The sequence below is a fragment of the Salminus brasiliensis genome, chromosome 9, assembly GCF_030463535.1.
Source record: "Salminus brasiliensis chromosome 9, fSalBra1.hap2, whole genome shotgun sequence".
NCBI classification, from domain to species: Eukaryota; Metazoa; Chordata; class Actinopteri; order Characiformes; family Bryconidae; genus Salminus; species Salminus brasiliensis.
In genome coordinates, this window is record NC_132886.1 from 1,250,133 (window position 1) to 1,275,746 (window position 25,614).

Genomic DNA, 25,614 nt, shown 5'->3' on the forward strand with positions numbered 1-25,614 from the left:
GTCTGTAACGTGCGCCTGCAAATGTCTTCCCCACTACTGGACAGCTGAGCAGCCATGCTAATCCAGCACGCTTTATTTGGGCTTTTAGGATCAAACATTCTCAATAATCCATCACGACTCCGTTATAACACGCAGCTGTGTGTAATAACAGTGTGATATAGCTCGATATCCCGCCCGGAAACGGTAGATCAGACACCAGTAGGATCAGACTGTGCAGGAGTGCTGTAGGCATGCAGTAGGGAGCACTCCGAGCTCAGGCTGCCTGTCTGGAGATGCTCTGCCATGGATAGAGAGACGTTTCATAGCTGCTGCAGCCTGGTGAAGATGCCCAGGCGCTCCAGGCTGCAGCACCAGGGCTCCTCTCCTCACTTCGTGGATTACATGGAGAGAGCCACTGCCTACAGCAGGTTCTTCAAGAACTACCTGCTCCCCAACCAGCCCTGCATGTTCTCCAAGAAGTTCACAGAAGACTGGAACTGCAGGAAGCACTGGGTCACCCACGAGGGGAAGCCGAACTTCCAGAAGCTCCTGCAGGAGTTTGGTGAGTGAGTGTATTACCATGGGGAGGGGAACTCCACCAACTTTTAGAAATCCACTGCCTTAAAGGCTGAGATCATTCAGAGTGAGATAGAAGACAGATCCATAATTTACCTCCTACCAAACCCACCAGTGCAGCTACACGAGTCTTCTGAGCTTTATATGGAGTGATGATGATGATGATGATGAGGGTAAAATAGTGAAGAATAGAGAATCTGAACTAATGCAGTTCTCTTTAGGGACTACTTTCTGTAGCCGCACTACACCCTGCAGCATGTATCCCTCCACCATTTTAATGATCTGGTTCTAAAAGCAGGTTCTAGAGCCGAGCTCTTCTCAGAACTCTGGTAGAACCGTGTCTCAGGCATCAGGCAGCGTCTTCATCACCATTAGGTGGGAGAACGTCCTGTGCGGGGGCTGTAGATGATGTAGATGTTGTCTGGATCCGTGGTTGTGAACTGAGAAACACCTGTTCCTTCATAAACCCGTGTTCTGCCCTCATCTTTCCAGAGGACACGCCCGTGCCAGTGGCCAACTGCAACGCCAAAGAGTACAATGCTAACCCCAAGCAGATAATGCCCTTCAAGGAGTTCATCCAGTACTGGAGAGAGTACATTCAGAACGGTCACTCCTCGCCCAGGGGCTGCCTCTACCTGAAGGACTGGCACATGCAGAGGTAGGAGGCCAGCCGTGTGACCTTCCTGTGCACCTAGAAATTCACAAGATCTCACACCAGTTACAGTCTGAGCGAAATATATATATATATATATATTTATACAGTCATATCAGAACATTATGACCACCTACCTAACAGTGGGAATAGTGCCGTCGTGGTACGGACTGGATTAGGGTGAGGGAAGGTGTTCATTATAGAGGTTTGCTGCTCTGGACCACTCGTTGGAGTTGTCGTACCACTCTGGCATCAACGGCCCATGGGCCTCCACTGATATACCGTTGGGAGAAGCTCAGTCTTCACCACACCTACACCTTCACTACGACAGCTCTAGAACATCCCACGGAGATATCGGTTTCCAAGTTGCTACCACCCTTCACCCGGTACCCTATTATCATGCCCTTTTAGACATCTGCCAGATCACATCTGTGACACCCCGGGCCGAGTTCATTCCAAATCAGGGGTGGTCATAATGTTCTGATGTGACTGCGTCGCTGTCAGACAAAAAACTCATATCATCACCCCACCTCATCATTCCCAACTCCCTACCTCATCCCAAAAGTACTGGATGGAGCTCCTCCACCATCATTCCAGAGAACACAGCTCTTCCACTGCTCCACAGCTCCTCAATGCTGGGGGGCTTTATACCCCTCTAGTCCACGCCTGGCATTATTAGGCAGCATGGAGCCAATAGGGTCATGATGTTGATCTGCTCCAGAGAGTCCTATTCTATTGGCAGTACTTCTTCTCTACAGAGACTAGACAAGCTGTGTGTGCATTTGCACATCTGTGTCAGCAATGGGTGCAGCTTAAAGTAGCTGAATGCGTTCATTAGGATATTTCACTTAAATAAAATTCATAGCTGAAGGTTAGATAAGCTATATAACTCCTCGTCTTGACTTTTTAAGCTTTTGTTTTCTGGCAGTATTTTCAGGCTTTGAAACAGGCTGGTTGTGTGTGTGTAACTGTGTGTGTGTAACTGTGTGTGTGTAACTGTGTGTGTGTGTGTGTGTTTTGCTCATTGCAGGATGTTTCCAGAGCACAACGCCTACAAGACCCCAGTCTACTTCTCCTCTGACTGGCTCAATGAGTACTGGGACACCATCGAAGTGGACGACTATCGCTTCGTCTACATGGGGCCCAAAGGATCCTGGTACGAACAGAGTCACAGTTACACTGCAGTGCACACGGCTGCAGGTTCCGACCCACTGGTGCTCACAATTTGGGGACGAGTGGGTCATGTGGAAGCCCCGTCAGTGTGTATTTTTTCCACAAAAGCAGAGCTCTGAGTTTCCGTTTCAGACCAGAAGGGGGAGCCACCCTACCTTACAGCACCACTGCCACTGGCTGAACTGCATCCGTGCTTCAGTCCATGTTTATAGAGAACGTGCACTCTAGTTTAGCACCCATCGTGCTAATTGGTGGGGTATTAGACCCCATGACGTGCTAGCAACATTAGCCTGAAATAACAGGTAATATACACCAATCAGCCACAACATTAAAACCACAGAGAGGCGAAGTGGAGAGCACTGATGATCTGGGTCCAGTGGCTCCTGTCTGTTAAGGGGTGGATCTACGTATCAGGCAGTGAGTGAGCGGTCAGTTCTTGAAGGTGATGAAGCAGGAGAAATGGACAAGCGTAAGAATCTGAGAACCAGACTGTGATGTTCTAGACAATGACTGGGTCAGAACATCTCCAGAACATCAGCAAGCAGGTCTTTTTGGGGTGTTCTCTGTATGCAGTGGTCAGTACCTACCAACAGTGCCCTACGGCAGGCTAACTTAAAGAATTACAGGACTTACAGGATCTACTACTGACGTTAGTCTTGGTGTCGGACACCACAGCAGTGGGGTCAGCGGAGTCCATGTCTCGACGGGTCAGAGCTGCTTTGGTGGCATGTGGGGGACCTACGTTTCTTAGCGGAGTGCCTGACTACACTTGGGGTAAGGGAGGACTCTGTCCAACTGTCTCTTTAAGCCCTGGACTCTTCTGCTTTCCTCTCCAGGACGCCGTTCCACGCTGACGTTTTCCGCTCCTACAGCTGGTCAGCCAACATCTGTGGCCGCAAGAAGTGGCTCCTGTACCCGCCGGGCCAGGAGGAGTTTCTGAGGGACTGCCATGGTAACCTGGCATATGACGTGACTGCGGCAGTGCTTCAGGACAAAGGACAGTTCCCACACTTTGAGGAGGCCTGCCAACCTCTGGAGATCATTCAAGAGGCCGGAGAGATCATCTTCGTGCCGAGCGGGTGGCATCATCAGGTTTACAATCTGGTGAGGAGCCGTGATTCTACTCTAACACCTAACTCTAAATGTAGGTATTGTGATATACACTGAGGAGGCGGAGCTACAGTCTCTCATTAGGGTGAATATTAATAACTCTAAATGTAGGTATTGTGATATACACTGAGGAGGCGGAGCTACAGTCTCTCATTAGGGTGAATATTAATAACTCTAAATGTAGGTATTGTGATATACACTTAGGAGGCGGAGCTACAGTCTCTCATTAGGGTGAATATTAATAACGCTCTAAATGTAGGTATTGTGATATACACTGAGGAGGAGGAGCTACTGTCTCTCATTAGGGTGAATATTAATAACTCTAAATGTAGGTATTGTGATATACACTGAGGAGGCGGAGCTACAGTCTCTCATTAGGGTGAATATTAATAACGCTCTAAATGTAGGTACTGTGATATACACTGAGGAGGCGGAGCTACAGTCTCTCATTAGGGTGAATATTAATAACTCTAAATGTAGGTATTGTGATATACACTGAGGAGGCGGAGCTACAGTCTCTCATTAGGGTGAATATTAATAACTCTAAATGTAGGTATTGTGATATACACTGAGGAGGAGGAGCTACAGTCTCTCATTAGGGTGAATATTAATAACGCTCTAAATGTAGGTATTGTGATATACACTGAGGAGGCGGAGCTACAGTCTCTCATTAGGGTGAATATTAATAACGCTCTAAATGTAGGTATTGTGATATACACTGAGGAGGAGGAGCTACAGTCTCTCATTAGGGTGAATATTAATAACGCTCTAAATGTAGGTATTGTGATATACACTGAGGAGGCGGAGCTACAGTCTCTCATTAGGGTGAATATTAATAACTCTAAATGTAGGCATTGTGATATAAACTGAGAAGGCGGAGCTACAGTCTCTCATTAGGGTGAATATTAATAACTCTAAATGTAGGCATTGTGATATAAACTGAGAAGGCGGAGCTACAGTCTCTCATTAGGGTGAATATTAATAACGCTCTAAATGTAGGTATTGTGATATACACTGAGGAGGCGGAGCTACAGTCTCTCATTAGGGTGAATATTAATAACGCTCTAAATGTAGGTACTGTGATATACACTGAGGAGGCGGAGCTACAGTCTCTCATTAGGGTGAATATTAATAACTCTAAATGTAGGTACTGTGATATACACTGAGGAGGAGGAGCTACAGTCTCTCATTAGGGTGAATATTAATAACGCTCTAAATGTAGGTATTGTGATATACACTGAGGAGGCGGAGCTACAGTCTCTCATTAGGGTGAATATTAATAACGCTCTAAATGTAGGTATTGTGATATACACTGAGGAGGCGGAGCTACAGTCTCTCATTAGGGTGAATATTAATAACGCTCTAAATGTAGGTATTGTGATATACACTGAGGAGGAGGAGCTACAGTCTCTCATTAGGGTGAATATTAATAACGCTCTAAATGTAGGTATTGTGATATACACTGAGGAGGCGGAGCTACAGTCTCTCATTAGGGTGAATATTAATAACTCTAAATGTAGGTATTGTGATATACACTGAGGAGGCGGAGCTACAGTCTCTCATTAGGGTGAATATTAATAACTCTAAATGTAGGTACTGTGATATACACTGAGGAGGAGGAGCTACAGTCTCTCATTAGGGTGAATATTAATAACGCTCTAAATGTAGGTATTGTGATATACACTGAGGAGGCGGAGCTACAGTCTCTCATTAGGGTGAATATTAATAACGCTCTAAATGTAGGTATTGTGATATACACTGAGGAGGCGGAGCTACAGTCTCTCATTAGGGTGAATATTAATAACTCTAAATGTAGGCATTGTGATATAAACTGAGAAGGCGGAGCTACAGTCTCTCATTAGGGTGAATATTAATAACTCTAAATGTAGGCATTGTGATATAAACTGAGAAGGCGGAGCTACAGTCTCTCATTAGGGTGAATATTAATAACGCTCTAAATGTAGGTATTGTGATATACACTGAGGAGGCGGAGCTACAGTCTCTCATTAGGGTGAATATTAATAACGCTCTAAATGTAGGTACTGTGATATACACTGAGGAGGCGGAGCTACAGTCTCTCATTAGGGTGAATATTAATAACTCTAAATGTAGGTACTGTGATATACACTGAGGAGGAGGAGCTACAGTGTCTCATTAGGGTGAATATTAATAACGCTCTAAATGTAGGTATTGTGATATACACTGAGGAGGCGGAGCTACAGTCTCTCATTAGGGTGAATATTAATAACGCTCTAAATGTAGGTATTGTGATATACACTGAGGAGGCGGAGCTACAGTCTCTCATTAGGGTGAATATTAATAACGCTCTAAATGTAGGTATTGTGATATACACTGAGGAGGAGGAGCTACAGTCTCTCATTAGGGTGAATATTAATAACGCTCTAAATGTAGGTATTGTGATATACACTGAGGAGGCGGAGCTACAGTCTCTCATTAGGGTGAATATTAATAACTCTAAATGTAGGTATTGTGATATACACTGAGGAGGCGGAGCTACAGTCTCTCATTAGGGTGAATATTAATAACTCTAAATGTAGGTACTGTGATATACACTGAGGAGGAGGAGCTACAGTCTCTCATTAGGGTGAATATTAATAACGCTCTAAATGTAGGTATTGTGATATACACTGAGGAGGCGGAGCTACAGTCTCTCATTAGGGTGAATATTAATAACGCTCTAAATGTAGGTATTGTGATATACACTGAGGAGGCGGAGCTACAGTCTCTCATTAGGGTGAATATTAATAACTCTAAATGTAGGTACTGTGATATACACTGAGGAGGAGGAGCTACAGTCTCTCATTAGGGTGAATATTAATAACGCTCTAAATGTAGGTATTGTGACATACACTGAGGAGGCGGAGCTACAGTCTCTCATTAGGGTGAATATTAATAACGCTCTAAATGTAGGTATTGTGATATACACTGAGGAGGCGGAGCTACAGTCTCTCATTAGGGTGAATATTAATAACGCTCTAAATGTAGGTATTGTGATATACACTGAGGAGGAGGAGCTACAGTCTCTCATTAGGGTGAATATTAATAACGCTCTAAATGTAGGTATTGTGATATACACTGAGGAGGAGGAGCTACAGTCTCTCATTAGGGTGAATATTAATAACTCTAAATGTAGGTATTGTGATATACACTGAGGAGGAGGAGCTACAGTCTCTCATTAGGGTGAATATTAATAACGCTCTAAATGTAGGTATTGTGATATACACTGAGGAGGCGGAGCTACAGTCTCTCATTAGGGTGAATATTAATAACGCTCTAAATGTAGGTATTGTGATATACACTGAGGAGGCGGAGCTACAGTCTCATTAGGGTGAATATTAATAACTCTAAATGTAGGTACTGTGATATACACTGAGGAGGCGGAGCTACAGTCTCTCATTAGGGTGAATATTAATAACGCTCTAAATGTAGGTACTGTGATATACACTGAGGAGGAGGAGCTACAGTCTCTCATTAGGGTGAATATTAATAACTCTAAATGTAGGTACTGTGATATACACTGAGGAGGCGGAGCTACAGTCTCTCATTAGGGTGAATATTAATAACTCTAAATGTAGGTATTGTGATATACACTGAGGAGGCGGAGCTACAGTCTCTCATTAGGGTGAATATTAATAACTCTAAATGTAGGTACTGTGATATACACTGAGGAGGCGGAGCTACAGTCTCTCATTAGGGTGAATATTAATAACTCTAAATGTAGGTACTGTGATATACACTGAGGAGGCGGAGCTACAGTCTCTCATTAGGGTGAATATTAATAACTCTAAATGTAGGTATTGTGATATACACTGAGGAGGCGGAGCTACAGTCTCTCATTAGGGTGAATATTAATAACTCTAAATGTAGGTACTGTGATATACACTGAGGAGGCGGAGCTACAGTCTCTCATTAGGGTGAATATTAATAACTCTAAATGTAGGTATTGTGATATACACTGAGGAGGCGGAGCTACAGTCTCTCATTAGGGTGAATATTAATAACTCTAAATGTAGGTACTGTGATATACACTGAGGAGGCGGAGCTACAGTCTCTCATTAGGGTGAATATTAATAACTCTAAATGTAGGTATTGTGATATACACTGAGGAGGAGGAGCTACAGTCTCTCATTAGGGTGAATATTAATAACTCTAAATGTAGGTATTGTGATATACACTGAGGAGGAGGAGCTACAGTCTCTCATTAGGGTGAATATTAATAACGCTCTAAATGTAGGTATTGTGATATACACTGAGGAGGCGGAGCTACAGTCTCTCATTAGGGTGAATATTAATAACTCTAAATGTAGGTACTGTGATATACACTGAGGAGGCGGAGCTGCAGTCTCTCATTAGGGTGAATATTAATAACTCTAAATGTAGGTATTGTGATATACACTGAGGAGGAGGAGCTACAGTCTCTCATTAGGGTGAATATTAACGCTCTAAATGTAGGTATTGTGATATACACTGAGGAGGCGGAGCTACAGTCTCTCATTAGGGTGAATATTAATAACTCTAAATGTAGGTATTGTGATATACACTGAGGAGGAGGAGCTACAGTCTCTCATTAGGGTGAATATTAATAACGCTCTAAATGTAGGTATTGTGATATACACTGAGGAGGCGGAGCTACAGTCTCTCATTAGGGTGAATATTAATAACTCTAAATGTAGGTACTGTGATATACACTGAGGAGGCGGAGCTGCAGTCTCTCATTAGGGTGAATATTAATAACTCTAAATGTAGGTACTGTGATATACACTGAGGAGGCGGAGCTGCAGTCTCTCATTAGGGTGAATATTAATAACTCTAAATGTAGGTACTGTGATATACACTGAGGAGGAGGAGCTACAGTCTCTCATTAGGGTGAATATTAATAACGCTCTAAATGTAGGTATTGTGACATACACTGAGGAGGCGGAGCTACAGTCTCTCATTAGGGTGAATATTAATAACGCTCTAAATGTAGGTATTGTGATATACACTGAGGAGGCGGAGCTACAGTCTCTCATTAGGGTGAATATTAATAACGCTCTAAATGTAGGTATTGTGATATACACTGAGGAGGAGGAGCTACAGTCTCTCATTAGGGTGAATATTAATAACGCTCTAAATGTAGGTATTGTGATATACACTGAGGAGGAGGAGCTACAGTCTCTCATTAGGGTGAATATTAATAACTCTAAATGTAGGTATTGTGATATACACTGAGGAGGAGGAGCTACAGTCTCTCATTAGGGTGAATATTAATAACGCTCTAAATGTAGGTATTGTGATATACACTGAGGAGGCGGAGCTACAGTCTCTCATTAGGGTGAATATTAATAACGCTCTAAATGTAGGTATTGTGATATACACTGAGGAGGCGGAGCTACAGTCTCTCATTAGGGTGAATATTAATAACGCTCTAAATGTAGGTATTGTGATATACACTGAGGAGGCGGAGCTACAGTCTCATTAGGGTGAATATTAATAACTCTAAATGTAGGTACTGTGATATACACTGAGGAGGCGGAGCTACAGTCTCTCATTAGGGTGAATATTAATAACGCTCTAAATGTAGGTACTGTGATATACACTGAGGAGGAGGAGCTACAGTCTCTCATTAGGGTGAATATTAATAACTCTAAATGTAGGTACTGTGATATACACTGAGGAGGCGGAGCTACAGTCTCTCATTAGGGTGAATATTAATAACTCTAAATGTAGGTACTGTGATATACACTGAGGAGGCGGAGCTACAGTCTCTCATTAGGGTGAATATTAATAACGCTCTAAATGTAGGTACTGTGATATACACTGAGGAGGCGGAGCTACAGTCTCTCATTAGGGTGAATATTAATAACTCTAAATGTAGGTACTGTGATATACACTGAGGAGGCGGAGCTACAGTCTCTCATTAAGAGTTTTCTGTAAAGCTCATGAGCAATGGAAGAGCATGTTTGTGGGTGGAGCTTGGAGCTGGGTATTGATTAATGTGGTTCTCTGAATGGCAGGAGGACACAATCTCGATCAATCATAACTGGCTGAATGGGTGTAACCTGGACGTCATGTGGCAGTTCCTGCAGGAGGAGCTCTCGTCCGTGCAGAAGGAGATAGAGGAGTGGAGGGACACTATGGACACTTGGCACCAGCACTGTCAGGTAACCTCTTCAGCACTGACCACTGGTTGACCAGAGGCCTGAGCTTCTGCTAGAACTCGTACTGAGCAGGTTCTGTGGTTCTGAGGATTTGTAAAACTCTGTTGGTTCTGCTTCTTTCCCAGGTGATCATGAAGTCCTGCACGGGGATCGATTATGTGGAGTTCTCCACATTCCTCAAGACCATCGCAAACAACCGGATGTCCTTCCTGAACTCCTGCCCCGGCAGTGGAAGTGGAGGTGCGTCCGGCTGCCAGAGCTTCCTGTCTGAAACCCTGAGTGCTTTAGGTCCTCACCACGCCGCCTTCGACCTGCAGAGGGTCGTCCACATCCTGGAGAGCATGCTCAGCAACGAGGACTTTAAGAGACTCGAGCCGTCGGCCCTGGCCTTCAAGCCGGAGGACCTGCTGCAGGAGATCAGAGAGGCCGTCCACACCATCGTCTGAAAACTGCTGAACCACCGGGATGCTGATCAAAGGAAAAATCATCAATAAGTACTGTTTAAGACCACCTCCACACTGAAGTGCCAGCACATAACCTCCACCTACCTTCTACCTACAGTATTTCATCATTTTAAGCAGAACTTACACAATGTGGACAAAAGTATTGGGACACACCTCCTTTTAATCACTGAGGTCAGCTCCATATTAATGCTTATGGGTTTAGAATGAGGTGGAATGTGCAGGTGTCCAAATACTTTTGTCCATATCGTGTATAACCCCACTATGTAGGTGTGCCGTTACAGACCTCTACCTCATTCATCACTGGTCAGTTTCCGACCACAGGGCTGCTCTTGTCCAGATATTATTGGAGCGGTGGGCTGTTCTCAGCTCACCATCGCCACTGCTAGGTTGAGAGGGGGTCTGCCATCCAATAATATCCAGCACAAAAAGGTGCTTTAAAAATGGTTCTTCAAGGTTTCCACTTCTGTGTGAAGAACCTTTACTTGATATAAAGGTTCCTTACCGGTTCTTCATGGAACCAGACCTGGTCCTCGCTCACAGAACTACTTGAAGCACCTTTATGATTCAGAGTGAGAGAGCAGCTCTGTGGTCAGAAACTGACCCCTGACAAAGTTCTAAACTCCAGAAACATCTACAAGGTAGGTGTTTCTGATAAAGTGGCCAGGGAGTGTAGGGTTTGTTTCTCAGCCTAGTCCTGGACTACATCGCCTTTTCAGTAGAGAATCGTTCAGAGTGCTGGTCAGTCCAGTTTCGGGCTCAACCCCTGTCTGATGTTACCAGAAAATGGACACCACCACAAACCTCCCAGGCTTCGTGTTGCGTTTCCGTGGTTCTGTACTAAGTTCTCGAGTGCTAATAAAGAGGCTGTGCTCCACGGTTCTAGCTTCTGCATCTTTTGCATTGAGAGATGAAGGCTGTAGGTGTGGTATCAGAGCTGTGTGTGAAGCTCTGGGTTCTCTGTTAGACGGTAACAGAACAGTCGGTTCTGCGTAAAGACATGGACGGCCGGGTCATGATGTAGATCTGCTCCAGAGAGTCCTATTCTATTGGCAGTACTTCTTCTCTACAGGCACTAGACAAGGCTTGAGAATCAGAACTGTCGGAGCCATCGCTCAGAGCTCAGTGTGCAGAACGGAACCACAGTGGTGTACACCAGAACCTGTAAACCCAAAAGAACCCGTCAGTGTAGACACCCGCACCGGAGTGAGACGTGACGGCATGAGGAAAGCTGCTGCTGCTGCTGCGGGCCAGTTCTCAAAATATGTTTATTTACAGCCGTATTCATTTTACATAACTTATACATAACTCCAGCGTATAAATACAGTCGATCTTTTAACCACACACACACACACACACACACACACACACACAGACCACCTTCACTGATAGAGAGAGTGTTTACCGTGAGGCTCGCTCGACCACCGAACAGTGATCTTCGCTTTAAGCGGCTGGTGGGAAACCCAGTCCTGGTCAGTGTGAGGAACACTCTCTACAGAGTTACTATCTTTGGTAAAATGAGGGTTCTCAAACACACTAGCTGAATTACACTGAAATGCCCAACAGGTTCTAGATACTGACCTGGGTAAGTGTGTGTTTGACTCTGTATGTGTACCGTGTGTGTATTTGGGGTGAAACCATGTTAAACCAGTCTGACTAAATTACACTGAAATGTGAAACAGGTTCTAGATAATAAGCTGCTAATGAAAGATCTCTAATTACTGGCATAACCGGGTGGTCAGCACGAACACACAGGGAGGGTCAGGCACTTCAGCAGGACAGTGGCTCTGTAAGTGAACAGCGAGGATCCAGTAAAGCTACAGCGACAACCCCTGCTTTCTTTTACAGCCTAGAGTCGGTTCTAGGTAACAGCCAGGGACACACTGTATCCTGCCTTTTCCTGATAGAACAGCCCACTACTATCTGATCTGCTGCTGACCATCATAGTTTACTGTTCTTTCTCAGAATAATATCTAGAACCTCTCTGGTCAGTTCTGTGTAATTTAGCGTGAGTGTGTTTACGCTGACCACCTGATCACCCCTCACCCTTATCATAGATGATGTTCTACTACAACTTAATATCTAGAACCTGCTGGTCAGTTTGGAGAAATGTAGTGTGTGTGATCGTACGTGACTTCTTTATCGCTGCACATTGTTCTTTATCAGCTAACTATCTAGAACCTGCTGTTCAGTTCGGCGTAATTTAGTGTGACTGTACTGATTACTCCTCATCATGACCATATCATGAGATGTTTTCTACGTTCTTTATTAACTTATCTAGCACATACTGGTCTTTTCAGTGTAATTTCAAATCAAAGTAACTACACAGAACCTTACAGTCTGTAACACACTCACCTGCTTAATATCTAGAACTTAAAAGGGAATTCCACTGATTTTCAAAAAATCTGATCAGAGTGGGGGTTCAGTGTGAAGCGCTCGGTTCTAGATAACCTCCCCCAGTCAGAGCTGGAGTTCTACAGTGGAGGTTCTAGATAAGCTCCCCCAGTCAGAGCTGGAGTTCTACAGTGGAGGTTCTAGATAAGCTCCCCCAGTCAGAGCTGTGGTTCTACAGTGGAGGTGAAGGGAAGCAGACGTCTGAAGCTCTAATAAAAGCTCCTCACAGAAAGTTCTTCACCTAATGGTGATGAAGACGCTGCCTGATGCCTGAGACACGGTTCTACCAGAGTTCTGAGAAGAGTTCGGGTCTAGAACCTGCTTTTAGAACCAGATCATTAAAATGGTGGAGGGATACATGCTGCAGGGTGTAGTGCAGCTACAGAAAGTAGTCCCTAAAGAGAACTGGATTAGTGGAGATTCTCTATTCACTAGTTTACCATCATCATCATCCTCATCCTCCTCCTCCTCATCCTGGACCCCCACTCTGAAGGAGGTGCTCTCTCACTCTGAGTTCTGCAGAGAGTCTGGAGTTCCCTTTTAAGGCACGGTGACGGACAGGGTTAGTGGTGAGGAGATCCCACAGCCCTGACCCACCTGCTCTCCAGTGTTCCACATCCAGTCTGTACTGGACTATTTGTTACCGTCCTTTGGCCACCAGTCTGGGACAGAGGGGTGGGCAGTCACTGAGGTGTGTGTGGAGGACTGGAGTGTGAGCGTGTCGTTAGAGTGCGCGAGGCGGATGAGGCCGAGCCCCAGCTGACCCGACCCCGCCCTCAGTTTCCCCGCAGGTTTCCCTGCGGACTCCAGGGCGCCCCCTGCTTGCAGGTTCTCGGCGGGGGCGGACAGGCGGAGGGGCAGCAGGCGTTTGCGGATGACGCCGGTGTGGTGCGTGCGGGCCGTCAGCTCCTGCCCGATGTAGCAGCCTTTACTGAAGCTGATCCCGTTCATGAACACCAGGTTGGACTCGAGCGGCAGAGCTTCACCTGGAGGCAGATCCCTCACCCCCTCCGGCAGCCCTGAGAGACAGTACACACAGCTGCTGACACCTGCTTCACACACAATACACTGAATATACACACACACTATGTGGACAAAAGTATTGGGACACTTGCTCATTCATTTGTCTCTTCTGAAATCAAGATTAAAGAGCTGAGCTTCCCAACTCATCCCATCCAAAAGTACTGGATGGAGCTCCTCCACCATCACTCCAGAGAACACAGCTCCTCCACTGCTCCACAGCTCCTCAATGCTGGGGGGCTTTATACCCCTCTAGCCCACGCCTGGCATTAGGCAGCATGGAGCCAATAGGGTCATGATGTTGATCTGCTCCAGAGAGTCCTATTCTATTGGCAGTACTTCTTCTCTACAGGGACTAGACAAGCTGTGTGTGCATTTGCACATCTGTGTCAGCAATGGGTGCAACTTAAAGTAGCTGAATGCATTCATTAAAGGGGTGTCCACAAACTTTTGGACATATAGTGCACTCATACTGGGCTAAAGGTCAGTACATCATACCGATTGTGTAGCGATGTTGGTGATACTGCGCTGTCTCTCCATTCTCACAATCACTGACGAGTTCTGCAGGGTTCTCCGTGCTCCCTGTGATCATCCTCCAGCCCATTAGCTCAGTTCGGGGGTCCTCCACCAGCACCAGAGGCCTGCCGGCTGTGGTGGGACAGGGCTGAAGGTCCTGAGCGGAGCGTGCGTCCCGGGGCAGTAGAGCCCACAGCAAGAGATCGGCTCGAGAGTTCACCGTGACCTTGCGCCGGATCTTGTACACCTTCAGGTGTCGAGTCATGGAGTCCAGAACCTCAGTGTCACACTCCAGCAGAACCCCACTCAGGTCTCCTGAGGGTTCTCTCAGACTGAAAAAACACAGGACATCAAACACAGGTCATAGCAGAAGCAACTGAAGGACACTCGGCATTTCAGCCTTCAGTCCTGCTCACTTGGCATCTTATATTTTTAGTTATGTTCGTCTGTCCAATTACTTTTGACCAACTGTGTAAAAAAAAGTCTGTAATGAACAACAGATGAACTGAAGCAGAAGTCTGATCTTGCTTCAGTCCAGATCTGTTGAGATGGTGTAGAAGAGAGAGAACCTTATAAGCACTGCCACTGTCCAAATACTTATGGACCTGACTGTATGAACTGTGTGTGCAGGTTTACTATAGGAACACACCACAGGTACTGGTGCTGGCACTGGCAGCGTTCCTCCACTCCTCAACATTTCAGAGGTTTCATTGTGGACCCCTCCCTCCCTCCCTCCCTCCCTCCACAATCTGCACCCCCAGGCGAGAGAGAGAAGCCCCCTGCAGAGCAGAGATAAGGGCGTGCAGCATGCACCCCACCCTCCAGCCTCCACCTACAGCCAGCGTGAAGGGGGGGGGGGGCAGCAGACCGTTCTCTCACTCACTTATTCACCACATTACACCTGATATTATTGGTTATTATAATAATTATGCCCCGCCCACTGGTGCATGGTGACATCATCAGACAATTAATCAATTATATATAATAATGATAATAATAATATTAATAATAATCCAGTCCAGATGTGCTGCCAATTACTAACCACTGAAGTAAACTCACACTTGAAGAACCTTTGAAGAACCCTTTAATAATCAAAGAACCATTTAAGAACCCAATTTATTATTATTATTATTATTATTATATAAAACAACTGCCTTTATTAAAAAACCCACAATCTGGAAGGCTTTCTAATAGTTCTCTGTGTTGTCATGGTACTTTTTAGAACCCTAGAAGAACCCGTTTCCCAGGCAAATAGGAAACGGACTGGTGGTCTGAAGGTCACAGGGAAGCCCCACTGGTTCACAGTCTGTACTGAAAGCTGCAGGAGAGGAAGACGCTGCCGCTGTTGGGCCCTTGAGCGAGGCCCTTAACCCTCTCTGCTCCCCAGGGGCCACAGCAATGGCTGCACACGTCCCTGTGTGTGTGTGTGTGTGTTTATGTGTGTGTGTGTCTATGTGTCTCTGTGTGTGTGTGTGTCTGTGTGTGTGTCTATGTCTCTGTGTGTGTGTGTGTGTGTTTATGTGTGTCTCTGTGTGTGTGGTGCATCTGTGTGTGTGTGTGTGTGTCTCTCTCTCTCTCTGTGTGTGTGTCTATGTGTCTCTGTGTGTGTGTGTGTCTCTGTGTGTGTGTGTCTATGTCTGTGTGTGTGTGTCTATGTCTCTGTGTGTCTATGTCTCTGTGTGTGTCTCTGTGTGTCTATGTCTCTGTGTGTGTCTCTGTCTCTGTGTGTGTCTATGTGTGTGTGTCTCTGTCTCTGTGTGTGTGTCTCTCTCTCTCTGTGTGTGTGTCTCTGTCTCTGTGTGTGTGTGTGTCTCTGTGTGTGTGTGTGTCTCTGTGTGTGTGTGTGTCTCTGTCTCTGTGTGTGTGTGTGTCTCTGTGTGTGTGTGTGTGTGTGTCTCTGTGTGTGTGTGTGTGTGTCTCTGTCTCTGTGTGTGTGTCTCTGTCTCTGTGTGTGTGTCTCTCTCTCTCTGTGTGTGTGTCTCTCTCTCTCTGTGTGTGTGTCTCTGTCTCTGTGTGTGTGTGTGTCTCTGTGTGTGTGTGTGTCTCTGTCTCTGTGTGTGTGTCTCTGTCTCTGTGTGTGTGTGTGTCTCTGTGTGTGTGTGTGTGTGTGTGTCTCTGTGTGTGTGTGTGTGTGTGTCTCTGTGTGTGTGTGTGTGTGTGTCTCTGTGTGTGTGTGTGTGTGTGTGTGTCTCTGTGTGTGTCTCTGTGTGTGTGTATGTATGTGTGTGTGTGTGTGTGTGTGTGTGTGTGTGTGTGTGTGTAAATCTGTGTCCAACACTAATGGTGAATATGTCATGTTGTCTAGAGCCAATCAGAACAGATCTTATTTGCATATAATTCTATGTACCAGATAAGGGGGGGGGTATAGAAGACTCACCTGTAGACGATGACGTCATAGAGGGTCCTGCCCTGCACGTTGAGCATGTGTGCGTACAGAGCCTCGCGCTCCTGCTCCTCCAGCAGCCTGGCGTCGTTGGTGATGATCCCCTGCAGGAGGGAGCAGGAGTCCGGGCCCTGGATGTGGAGCAGAGAGCGGCAGGGCAGCCTGAAGCAGCGCAGCGGGGCCGGAGCTGCCTGCGGCCGGCCTGGGTCCTCCGGCTCGCCGCTGGAGGAGCTGACCCAGCGCCGGGTCACTGCAGGTCGGCTCAGGCCGCAGAGCCAGCCCGCTCGAACCGCCCGAATCATCAGATGAGCCCGCATGGCGGGGGGCAGGGCGGGGTAACTGTCCGGCTGGTAGGAACACCGATATTACAGATATTAACAGTAATAACCGCCCCGCGCGCTCCTCTGCCCTCTGCTATGGTGCTGCCCTGCATTCTTCCTCTGCTGCTCTCACAGCGAGGCCGGCTTAACCGCTGCCCCTCACAGCGCCCCCACAGGCACAGCGGGGAACTGCACAACGACACCACTGGTACTGTACAGAGATCCATTCATTTAGTTCTGGTTCTATAGAGAACCTCATTTCCTCGAACCATTGATGGGCTATTGATGGTTGTCATTGTTATGATTGCCCTTAATAATGAACCCTTGAACCCATTTAGGTTCCCTGGGTTGTCCCGGTTCTTTGTAGAACCATTGCTTTTATTAAAGAACCTGGGAAGTAACTATTCAAGCATTCGGAACCGACTTAGAGTTGTCCTGGTTTTACAAAGAATTTCACTAAAGAACCCTCCAAGAACCTTCGACATCATTTAAGCAGTGTTTTGGGGGTACTATACAGAACCCTTGAAGAACCTTTTAAAAAGGCAAAGAACCTTTTAAGCATTGGTTGAGTTGTGATGGTTCTATATGGAACCACTGCATTTACTAAAGAGAACCGCTGCAGAACGCTGTATAATGTTATATCATTATAATAAGTATGAGGCACAGAACCCTAAATTAGGGTTCTCAGCCCGTTTGGTAGTGAGAGAACCCTTCCTGTGAAAATATGTCCTTCACAGATTTACAATTGACCATGCATGGCAACCACCTGGGATACCACAGCAACCACCAAGCAACCCCATAGCAACATATTGGGATGGTACAGGACGTGCAGACCCCCAGGTGTACACCAGCAACCCCTGGGAGATACCCGGGGAACCCTGGCTATATTCAACCCATAACACACACACACACACACACACACACACACACACACACACACACACACACACTCATACACCATATGGTCATCACTGAGCTCCACCGGTGATCAGCCCAGCTGTCTAAGCACTGGCTCTGTCATCCTGAGGTCGCAGGTTGGAATTCTCTCTGTCTGGGTGGATCTGGGTGGGTTCGACAGTCCTCACCCCCCCACCCCCCCACCCCCACCTCTGCGTGGGAGATGCTCGGCCAGCCTGGGACAGAACAGTACTGAGTGATGGAGGAGAGGGAGGAGCATCCTGCCCACCCAGAGCGAGAGACGACCGACTGCAGCAAAGAGAGACAAACTGCCTTGACTTCAGAGAAAGTGATGGAGGAGGTGTCCACATACTTTTGTCCATGTCTGGTTGATCTCCCCACACAGCACAGACACACAGATTCAGTTCAACAGTTTATTGAAAGATGCAAAAGATCAAGTTTAAAAAAGTAGAAAAGTGAGAAATCAGCTCGGCCTCGGACCGGCGGACACAGAGCAGCAGATTAACCACCTGACGACTGGACAGGCACTGACCCCCTGCAGACCGCCCTAATCTGATTGGTTTAACCACGCACCCAGTCCCTGTCATCCGTCATTATTATAATCGGTTCCTGTGATCAGTGATGAACACAGCACGGTCACCTGATCACCTCGTTAGCGCTAATTAACGTCAGGAAATATAAACACTGCATCTATAAGATCTGTCCCCTGTCCCAGTCACCACACGCCTGGACCTGCAGTCCTCAGAGTCCACTCAGACTCGTCCTGGTCTTGATACCAGCACTTCACAGGTCTTGGACTTGGACTTGTTTGGGTCTTGGTAGTATTTGTATTTGATAGTTCTTGTACCTGGAATTGTCTTGGTCTTCACAGTATTAGTATTTGTAATTGGACTTGATAGTTACCCTACCTGATAGGTATTGGACTTGGACCTGTCTTGGTCTCAATAGTATTTGTACTTGGACTTCATAGTATTTGTAATTGGACGTGTCTTGGGCCTAAAAGTATTTGTACTTGGACTTCATAGTATTTGTACTTGGACATGTCTTGGGCCTAAAAGTATTTGTACTTGGACTTCATAGTATTTGTAATTGGACGTGTCTTGGGCCTAAAAGTATTTGTACTTGGACTTCATAGTATTTGTACTTGGACATGTCTTGGGCCTAAAAGTATTTGTACTTGGACTCAATAGTACTCAGCCTGTGATCAGATAATTTAATAGAATAAACAGGTCTGATTACAGGTCTGATGGGTACAGTAGATGCAGAGTCAGTACATCAGATGAGTCTGACTGATTTGCACGTGTCTAAACCTGGAGCCCTCTATGAGTGCACACTGCTGACATCACTAAGTGCTGACTGGAGGAGGACTGCAGGGCATAGGGTGCTATTTGGGACAGGGCTTGACACACTTCTCAGAAAAGGTGAGATAACGGCCGTGGGCCAGAATCCAGCAGTCTGATCCGTTCAGTCGGAACTGAGAGACGGCCCCAGTGCTCCTGCCAGAGTGATGGAGGCCGGCTCAGACGGTGGTGTGAACGTATGGCTACAGCATGTGGAGGGAAGGGTGGTGAGGACGTCCGACTGGCTGTTTAGAAAAAGCGTGATCATAGAAAACCAGCACCAGAATACAAGAGAGAGGCTTCACACCATCAAAAGGATCACTGTACAATAAAATCACTCAGGAGAGGGAGTTCAGCACCAGGCTTACAGTTCCAGTTACAAGTTTGGATCCAGCAGATCAGAATGATCTCCCATTAGACACAGCACGGTCACCTGATCACCTCGTTAGCGCTAATTAACGTCAGGAAATATAAACACTGCGTTTATCAGAGCTGCAGCGTTAGATTAGAGGACTTCAGCTGTCCCCTGTCCCAGTCACCACACGCCTGGACCTGCAGTCCTCAGAGTGAGTCCACTCAGACTTGTCCTGGTCTTGATACCAGTACTTTCTAGTAAACTAAATACTGGTACTTGGTTCTTGGACTTGGACTTGTCTTGGACTCAGTAGTATTTGTAATTGGACTTGTCTGGGTCTGGATTGTACATCAATACAGGTCGATTGGTCGTTTTTCCATCTGTCCACTGGTGGCATTGTTGAGCAAATGACGTTAAGTTTGAGTACTATTAGCGCCCCCTTGTGGAGAAGCCTGCTAAACATGAGCGAGTTTGTGGTTTTTGCCTGAAAGTGGATTAATATAAACATAACAACCAACGAGGAGAGAAACAGTCTTCAGTTCCTGCACTCCTCAAAGTAAAGGTGCTTCCAACTGTTGTCTAAACAGCACCACAGGAGAACCACTCTTGGTTCTTTAAAGAAGAAGCGTGTTTGTGATCGAGATTAGTGAGTGAAGAACCTTTTAAAGTTCTAAAGAAACCTTCACATGATGTAACAGTTCCTACCAGTACTCATCTCTATTACAGACTTTCTTTAGAACCATTTGTGGTTCTCCTGCAGCAGCTTTAGGATAAAGAGAGTAGCTAGGTCCAAACGTTTAACTGGAACTTTATAAAAGAACATTTAACAATTTTCCTTTCAACAGAAAGTGGCGTTTTCTCCCCACATCCTCTCTAACGCCTGTAAACAAGTCAACAACACTTCAGACTCCTCAGAAAAGCTCGGGTAGGGGAGCGGTGTGGTCAGCGGAATGGCGTCCCAGCGGAAAAGTGCAAAGCTCAGAAACTCTAATACACACTTCTGACTCTCGGCATAGAGAAATACACACACACACACACACACACACTCCTCAGACTGTGCTTCATTAAGCGGTGGATGATGGTGACGGCACTACACTACTGTTCACCAGTTCAGAATCACGGTTTCATTCCAGTTAAACCAGTTTATTAGTTCTAGTGAATCAGCTGATCTGGTTCTGCTGCCTTCAGAACAACCTCAGAAACTCTGAAGAAGATCCACAACCAAGAACACACCATCAATTTACACTGACTGACAACACTGGAGAACATCCAGCATGAAGCTCTAATAACATTAATATCCAGAATGAAGCTCTAATATCATTAATATCCAGTATGAAGCTCTAATAACATTAATATCCAGTATGAAGCTCTAATAACATTAATATCCAGTATGAAGCTCCAATAACATTAATATCCAGTTTGAAGTTCTAATAACAGTAATATCCAGTATGAAGCTCTAATAACATTAATATGCAGTATGAAGCTCTAATAACATTAATATCCAGTATGAAGTTCTAATAACAGTAATATCCAGTATGAAGCTCTAATAACATTAATATCCAGTATGAAGCTCTAATAACATTAATATCCAGTATGACGTTCTAATAACAGTAATATCCAGTATGAAGCTCTAATAGCATTAATATGCAGTATGAAGCTCTAATAGCATTAATATCCAGTATGAAGCTCTAATAACATTAATATCCAGTATGAAGTTCTAATAACATTAATATCCAGTATGAAGTTCTAATAGCATTAATATCCAGTATGAAGCTCTAATATCATTAATATCCAGTATGAAGCTCTAATAGCATTAATATCCAGTATGAAGTTCTAATAACATTAATATCCAGTATGAAGCTCTAATAGCATTAATATCCAGTATGAAGTTCTAATAACATTAATATCCATTATGAAGTTCTAATTACATTAATATCCAGTATGAAGCTCTAATAACATTAATATCCAGTATGAAGCTCTAATATCATTAATATCCAGTATGAAGTTCTAATTACATTAATATCCAGTATGAAGCTCTAATAACATTAATATCCAGTATGAATTTCTAATCAAATGAAATATGCAGAATCAAAAGTGATTTAAAGGCAGTGAGAATGTTGTAAATATATAATTTCATTATTTAATAGCTTGATTTTGCAGTTGTATATAAACAGATATTAAGTCTCTGTGTGGTTCTACATATTTAAAATAATATTACTGATTAAAGAAGTGCAATTATTAATATAACCAGTGATTCCAAACTTTTGAACAGTGGTGTACCTGCGGGTCAGGGGGGTTTAGCTGAGTACGGACGGTGTGTGAGGAGTGTGTGGTGAGTGTGACGTGTGTACGGGGAAGGCGAGCCGTACGTCCAGGGCGCGGTTGTGTTGTGCCAGCGATGTGTGGTGGTAGTGCTGTACCAGCGCCTTCAGAGAACCGTGCAGATCATACGGTTCTGCAAAGCCAAACCCACGAGGAGTTCTGAGGATTACACAGTGTCTGACCTCATCATTCACCCTGCAGAGGAGAAAACACACCTCAGTGTATATCACAATACCTACATTTAGAGTTATTAATATTCACCCTAATGAGAGACTGTAGCTCCTCCTCCTCAGTGTATATCACAATACCTACATTTAGAGTTATTAATATTCACCCTAATGAGAGACTGTAGCTCCTCCTCCTCAGTGTATATCACAATACCTACATTTAGAGTTATTAATATCCACCCTAATGAGAGACTGTAGCTCCTCCTCCTCAGTGTATATCACAATACCTACATTTAGAGTTATTAATATTCACCCTAATGAGAGACTGTAGCTCCTCCTCCTCAGTGTATATCACAATACCTACATTTAGAGCGTTATTAATATTCACCCTAATGAGAGACTGTAGCTCCTCCTCCTCAGTGTATATCACAATACCTACATTTAGAGTTATTAATATTCACCCTAATGAGAGACTGTAGCTCCTCCTCCTCAGTGTATATCACAATACCTACATTTAGAGTTATTAATATCCACCCTAATGAGAGACTGTAGCTCCTCCTCCTCAGTGTATATCACAATACCTACATTTAGAGTTATTAATATTCACCCTAATGAGAGACTGTAGCTCCGCCTCCTCAGTGTATATCACAATACCTACATTTAGAGCGTTATTAATATTCACCCTAATGAGAGACTGTAGCTCCTCCTCCTCAGTGTATATCACAATACCTACATTTAGAGTTATTAATATTCACCCTAATGAGAGACTGTAGCTCCTCCTCCTCAGTTTATATCACAATACCTACATTTAGAGCGTTATTAATATTCACCCTAATGAGAGACTGTAGCTCCGCCTCCTCAGTGTATATCACAATACCTACATTTAGAGCGTTATTAATATTCACCCTAATGAGAGACTGTAGCTCCTCCTCCTCAGTGTATATCACAGTACCTACATTTAGAGCGTTATTAATATTCACCCTAATGAGAGACTGTAGCTCCTCCTCCTCAGTGTATATCACAATACCTACATTTAGAGTTATTAATATTCACCCTAATGAGTGACTGTAGCTCCTCCTCCTCAGTGTATATCACAGTACCTACATTTAGAGCGTTATTAATATTCACCCTAATGAGAGACTGTAGCTCCTCCTCCTCAGTGTATATCACAATACCTACATTTAGAGTTATTAATATTCACCCTAATGAGAGACTGTAGCTCCGCCTCCTCAGTGTATATCACAATACCTACATTTAGAGCATTATTAATATTCACCCTAATGAGAGACTGTAGCTCCGCCTCCTCAGTGTATATCACAATACCTACATTTAGAGTTATTAATATTCACCCTAATGAGAGACTGTAGCTCCTCCTCCTCAGTGTATATCACAATACCTACATTTAGAGTTATTAATATTCACCCTAATGAGAGACTGTAGCTCCTCCTCCTCAGTGTATATCACAGTACCTACATTTAGAGCGTTATTAATATTCACCCTAATGAGAGACTGTAGCTCCTCCTCCTCAGTGTATATCACAATACCTACATTTAGAGTTATTAATATTCACCCTAATGAGAGACTGTAGCTCCTCCTCCTCAGTGTATATCACAATACCTACATTTAGAGTTATTAATATTCACCCTAATGAGAGACTGTAGCTCCTCCTCCTCAGTTTATATCACAATACCTACATTTAGAGCGTTATTAATATTCACCCTAATGAGAGACTGTAGCTCCGCCTCCTCAGTGTATATCACAATACCTACATTTAGAGCGTTATTAATATTCACCCTAATGAGAGACTGTAGCTCCTCCTCCTCAGTGTATATCACAGTACCTACATTTAGAGCGTTATTAATATTCACCCTAATGAGAGACTGTAGCTCCTCCTCCTCAGTGTATATCACAATACCTACATTTAGAGTTATTAATATTCACCCTAATGAGTGACTGTAGCTCCTCCTCCTCAGTGTATATCACAGTACCTACATTTAGAGCGTTATTAATATTCACCCTAATGAGAGACTGTAGCTCCTCCTCCTCAGTGTATATCACAATACCTACATTTAGAGTTATTAATATTCACCCTAATGAGAGACTGTAGCTCTGCCTCCTCAGTGTATATCACAATACCTACATTTAGAGCATTATTAATATTCACCCTAATGAGAGACTGTAGCTCCGCCTCCTCAGTGTATATCACAATACCTACATTTAGAGTTATTAATATTCACCCTAATGAGAGACTGTAGCTCCTCCTCCTCAGTGTATATCACAATACCTACATTTAGAGTTATTAATATTCACCCTAATGAGAGACTGTAGCTCCTCCTCCTCAGTGTATATCACAGTACCTACATTTAGAGCGTTATTAATATTCACCCTAATGAGAGACTGTAGCTCCTCCTCCTCAGTGTATATCACAATACCTACATTTAGAGTTATTAATATTCACCCTAATGAGAGACTGTAGCTCCGCCTCCTCAGTGTATATCACAATACCTACATTTAGAGCGTTATTAATATTCACCCTAATGAGAGACTGTAGCTCCTCCTCCTCAGTGTATATCACAATACCTACATTTAGAGCATTATTAATATATATTCACCCTAATGAGAGACTGTAGCTCCGCCTCCTCAGTGTATATCACAATACCTACATTTAGAGTTATTAATATTCACCCTAATGAGAGACTGTAGCTCCGCCTCCTCAGTGTATATCACAATACCTACATTTAGAGTTATTAATATTCACCCTAATGAGAGACTGTAGCTCCTCCTCCTCAGTGTATATCACAGTACCTACATTTAGAGCGTTATTAATATTCACCCTAATGAGAGACTGTAGCTCCTCCTCCTCAGTGTATATCACAGTACCTACATTTAGAGTTATTAATATTCACCCTAATGAGAGACTGTAGCTCCGCCTCCTCAGTGTATATCACAATACCTACATTTAGAGAGTTATTAATATTCACCCTAATGAGAGACTGTAGCTCCTCCTCCTCAGTGTATATCACAATACCTACATTTAGAGCATTATTAATATATATTCACCCTAATGAGAGACTGTAGCTCCGCCTCCTCAGTGTATATCACAATACCTACATTTAGAGTTATTAATATTCACCCTAATGAGTGACTGTAGCTCCGCCTCCTCAGTGTATATCACAATACCTACATTTAGAGCGTTATTAATATTCACCCTAATGAGTGACTGTAGCTCCGCCTCCTCAGTGTATATCACAATACCTACATTTAGAGCGTTATTAATATTCACCCTAATGAGACTGTAGCTCCGCCTCCTCAGTGTATATCACAATACCTACATTTAGAGTTATTAATATTCACCCTAATGAGAGACTGTAGCTCCGCCTCCTCAGTGTATATCACAATACCTACATTTAGAGTTATTAATATTCACCCTAATGAGAGACTGTAGCTCCTCCTCCTCAGTGTATATCACAATACCTACATTTAGAGCGTTATTAATATTCACCCTAATGAGAGACTGTAGCTCCGCCTCCTCAGTGTATATCACACTTACACTACGGAGCAGGCGTAGCAGTCCTTTCTGGTGCCGCTGCTCCGGATGAGGAACGCTCCGGTAGGTTTTCCCTCCAACAGCTCCTCAGCTTCTGCTCGGGACAGATTACCCACAAACCAACTGGCTTCCTCCAGACATCGCATACTTTCTTCATCATCATCATCATTGTAGCCTTCATCACCATGTTCTTCACAGTGCTGCTCCTCTTCCTCTGCAC

The 25,614-nt window shown here is 44.5% G+C and overlaps 3 protein-coding genes across 4 annotated transcripts in view; 1 reads left to right on the forward strand and 2 right to left on the reverse strand.

Annotated features, from left to right (window-relative positions):
- The first annotated feature begins 21 nt into the window (after positions 1–21).
- Positions 22–10,992, forward strand: jmjd4 (jumonji domain containing 4). Its single transcript, XM_072687074.1, has 6 exons — positions 22–541; positions 1,048–1,213; positions 2,238–2,363; positions 3,217–3,484; positions 9,508–9,654; positions 9,777–10,992. Exons 1-6 carry the CDS (start codon positions 283–285, stop codon positions 10,095–10,097), a joined length of 1,287 nt encoding a protein of 428 aa, XP_072543175.1. The 5' UTR covers positions 22–282; the 3' UTR covers positions 10,098–10,992.
- Positions 10,993–11,368: 376 nt separating this feature from the next.
- On the reverse strand, positions 11,369–16,866 carry iba57 (iron-sulfur cluster assembly factor IBA57). Its single transcript, XM_072687085.1, has 3 exons — positions 16,420–16,866; positions 14,025–14,374; positions 11,369–13,525 (listed from the first exon to the last, which is right to left on the reverse strand). The coding sequence occupies exons 1-3, from the start codon at positions 16,740–16,742 to the stop codon at positions 13,140–13,142; spliced, it is 1,059 nt and encodes a 352-aa protein (XP_072543186.1). The 5' UTR covers positions 16,743–16,866; the 3' UTR covers positions 11,369–13,139.
- Positions 16,867–21,436: 4,570 nt separating this feature from the next.
- Positions 21,437–25,614, reverse strand: part of pik3r3a (phosphoinositide-3-kinase, regulatory subunit 3a (gamma)) — a 15,762-nt gene continuing 11,584 nt past the window's right edge. For both annotated transcript variants that reach the window (XM_072687091.1, XM_072687090.1), the window contains exons 6-7: positions 25,398–25,614; positions 21,437–21,875 (exon numbers count right to left, since the gene is read on the reverse strand). The exon at positions 25,398–25,614 is cut by the window's right edge and continues 8 nt beyond it. In XM_072687091.1, coding sequence (XP_072543192.1) covers positions 21,656–21,875; positions 25,398–25,614 — 437 coding nt within the window. In that variant the 3' untranslated portion in view covers positions 21,437–21,655. The remainder of the gene's footprint in view (positions 21,876–25,397) is intronic.